Source organism: Microtus ochrogaster, linkage group LG4 (assembly GCF_000317375.1).
Source record: "Microtus ochrogaster isolate Prairie Vole_2 linkage group LG4, MicOch1.0, whole genome shotgun sequence".
Classification (NCBI taxonomy): Eukaryota; Metazoa; Chordata; class Mammalia; order Rodentia; family Cricetidae; genus Microtus; species Microtus ochrogaster.
The window spans coordinates 35243639-35246598 of record NC_022030.1 but is presented as its reverse complement, the minus strand read 5'-3'; the positions used below and the strand labels follow the sequence as shown (position 1 = coordinate 35246598).

The 2960-nt window shown below is 49.0% G+C and overlaps 1 protein-coding gene across 1 annotated transcript in view; it reads right to left on the bottom strand.

The window, feature by feature from the left end:
* Positions 1-2029, bottom strand: part of Pask (PAS domain containing serine/threonine kinase) — a 36343-nt gene extending 34314 nt beyond the window's left edge. Inside the window, exons 1-2 of the mRNA XM_005361378.2 lie at positions 1838-2029; positions 218-453 (exon numbers count right to left, since the gene is read on the bottom strand). Coding sequence (XP_005361435.1) covers positions 218-453; positions 1838-2024 — 423 coding nt within the window. The 5' untranslated portion in view covers positions 2025-2029. The remainder of the gene's footprint in view (positions 1-217; positions 454-1837) is intronic.
* Between the last annotated feature and the right edge of the window lie 931 nt (positions 2030-2960).

Genomic DNA, 2960 nt, shown 5'->3' with positions numbered 1-2960 from the left:
AGTGCTGGGATTAAAGGCGTGCGCCACCACCGCCCGGCTCGCATCCTTTCTCTTGAACCTCTGTCCAAAAAGGAAAAATTCTTGTCTCTTTTGCATCATATAGGTAAGATCAACTATCTTTCTAATTACATTTCAAACACAAATTTCTCTGTTGAAGGAACCAAGTCTGACAACTCCAAATCCACATCTATGCTGGGCCTCAAGCTGCAGCAAATACCTCTGTGGTCTTGGCATCCACGGTAAAGACAGCCTTGTTGGGGTTGCACACAGGAGTGGAGTGCAGGGGTGCAGAGCACCCTGAAGCCAGACCACGTAGCAAGGAGCAGCAGGAAGTACTGCCCAGAGGCCCAGCTGCAGGGTCAGCATGCTCAGATGCAGCAGAGCAGTGCAGTTTGCTTGTGCAAATGTTCTGGGCAGCCAGTGATGAGAGGCAGTAAGAACTCCACCTGTCTTCTGTGAGGAAAGGAAGGACAGAAAGTATTAGATCTCAGACAGCTACCAAAACAGGCCTCTAGGACAGGCAAAGTGTGCAGCCTGCACAGGACTCAAGCATTGTAAAACCCACAAGTGCCAATGAGTCTCTCCAAAACAACCCTCTAGGGCTCAATGGCATCCATCGATATTGTCTGAGATGTACAGACAGCTCAACATTCCTGTCAAGGTCACTCTCTAAGGCCTTGCCCTTCACACCTAGAAAGCTCTTGCTTACAATGCCTCCTCTCAAATACCAGTCATCCCTAGCCACTGCCCGGTCACTTGTTCCTGAGAACTGTCAGACAACTTAAAGGCTACCTGTTGCCCACCATCCTACGTGCTTCCTCCCATGGGCTCTGTCCCCATCACACTAAAGGAGCTGCTCTTAGCCACCTCTCCAATAGCTCCAAAATTCCAAAATGGGGAATCCTCACCCCATTCCACCTACAGGCAGCACTGAGCTCTTCAGCCAGACCCCATCTGAACACCTGAGTGCTTTCCCTTCCCCTCTTCTCAACACCCACTGATCCATCCACCTCTCCCATTTCCCAACACCTTTACTACCTGACTTGGGCGCCTACACTTACCTCTAGCTCCAATCATTTCCAAGACCCAACTCCCCGTGCCTCCCACACTGGCCTCTGTTCTTCCGAAGTTTAAAACCAAATGCACATAGCCTGAGTCTTCACCGCTTTCCCACCACGTCCTTTCTCCTTTCTTCTGTGGCCTTCTTCTAGTACCTGACCTCAGCCTAACCCCAAGGCCACCCACTTGCCTCAGCAGTGACCAAGTCAGTACCCTACTCACACCTCTACCTTTTTGCCCCTGTTCCCTGAGCAGCTGCCTGGGGTATCCTCCTGAAACCAATCTTCCATGTCAACACTGAAGCAAAGAACCTGGTCAGTGCCAGGCAAAGCAGCCTCCTGGGAAGCTGTGGCCTCTGCTTTGTACCACTGGCCCTCTCCCAGGACCAAACATACCTGATGTCCCAGCAAGCTGCTCTGTGACCTCAAGACAGGATCCTAACCCTTACTGTGCTCTGTTCTGGCCCATGGACATCTGCCATCCTAAAAGACTTCCCTGATGTCTAGATCCCCCTCAGTTTCAAGTACTCACTTTACTGTCCTTCAGTCCTTCCCCACCCAACCCCACGACCCTGTCACACAACACTAGATAGGTTAGCACTTTCCTCCCGGCCATGGTCCAGGCCCAGGGATGGCCCAGAACCTTGGAAGACACCTTTCCCTGGCAAGAAAACATAAACCATCTTTTGGTCCCTAATAAAACAGCTCCCAGGGGAGGAACTGCAACTCCATGTTTTTAGTTTACAAGGTTGATGCCCACAACATCACAAGATGATTACCAGAGAGTGCCATTCGGCTCTGGCAGAGTCTGGAAAGCCCATTCTTCCTGCTCGGGTGTCTATGGGCTATGGAGAGTGGCTTGCTGGGTTCAGAGGAGGCCTGAGAAGCTGGACCTTCCTGGGCAGGAGAACTCCCAGACAAGCATCTCTGGTCCTTAGGAAAAACAGGTGGACTCCCATCCTCCATGAAGAGCAGGCCAACTGGTCACCAAGTTCCCAACTCCAACAGCCCTCACCTGGATAACAAAGGGTACATGATTAAGATCTACAATACAGAACACAGAAGCAGCCAAACAGCCCAAGTCCTGGTGTCCCAGAGATCCGGATCTACAGAGCGAGGATAGTCAGCCCAAATCTGTGCTACAAGAAGCTTTTTCAGAGAAATACACAGAAAGGAGTGGAGAAACAAGAAGCAAGGAGTGCTGATGTGGGATGTCCTTCTGTAAATGTGTTGCTTTTATTGGCTGATAAATAAAGCTGTTTTGGCCAATGGCTTAGCCGAGTAAATCCAGGCAGAGAGTAGGTGGGATCAGACAGACACAAGCCAGCCACCGAGAAAACAAGACATGTAGAAAATGAGGTAATGCCATAGGCACGTGGCAATACATAGACTAATAGAAATGAATTAAGATGTAAGAGCTAACTAGAAATATGCCTGAGCCATTGGTCAAACAGTGTTATAATTAATATAGTTTCTGTGCGATTATTTGAGTCTGGGCAGCCAGGAAACAAGTTTACAGAGTTCAGTGGGGTTGAGCAACAAGAGAAAGCTGGAAATGCAGGTCCACACGTGAGGATATGTTCCAGGATCAAGGTCTCTCTGGATGCCTTAAGAATCAGCCATACAGAGAGCATCTTGAAGCATACAACAAAAGTAAAACCATGTCCAGAGACAGGACCAGTCAGGAGTGTGTTGTTTTCAACTCTATTCTGATATAAATGTAGATTCAAATACAGAAAAATCCCCTTGCCCTCACTGAGTTTCAGAGTAACAAGACATTTCAGAACTACAACACAGTGTCACACTAGGAAACTAAACTTACTCTCACAGGTTAACCCACTCTCCAGTGTGTATGCTGAGTTCCAGAAGTCTTGCCCTATGTGCTCACTCTCATGACTTCCC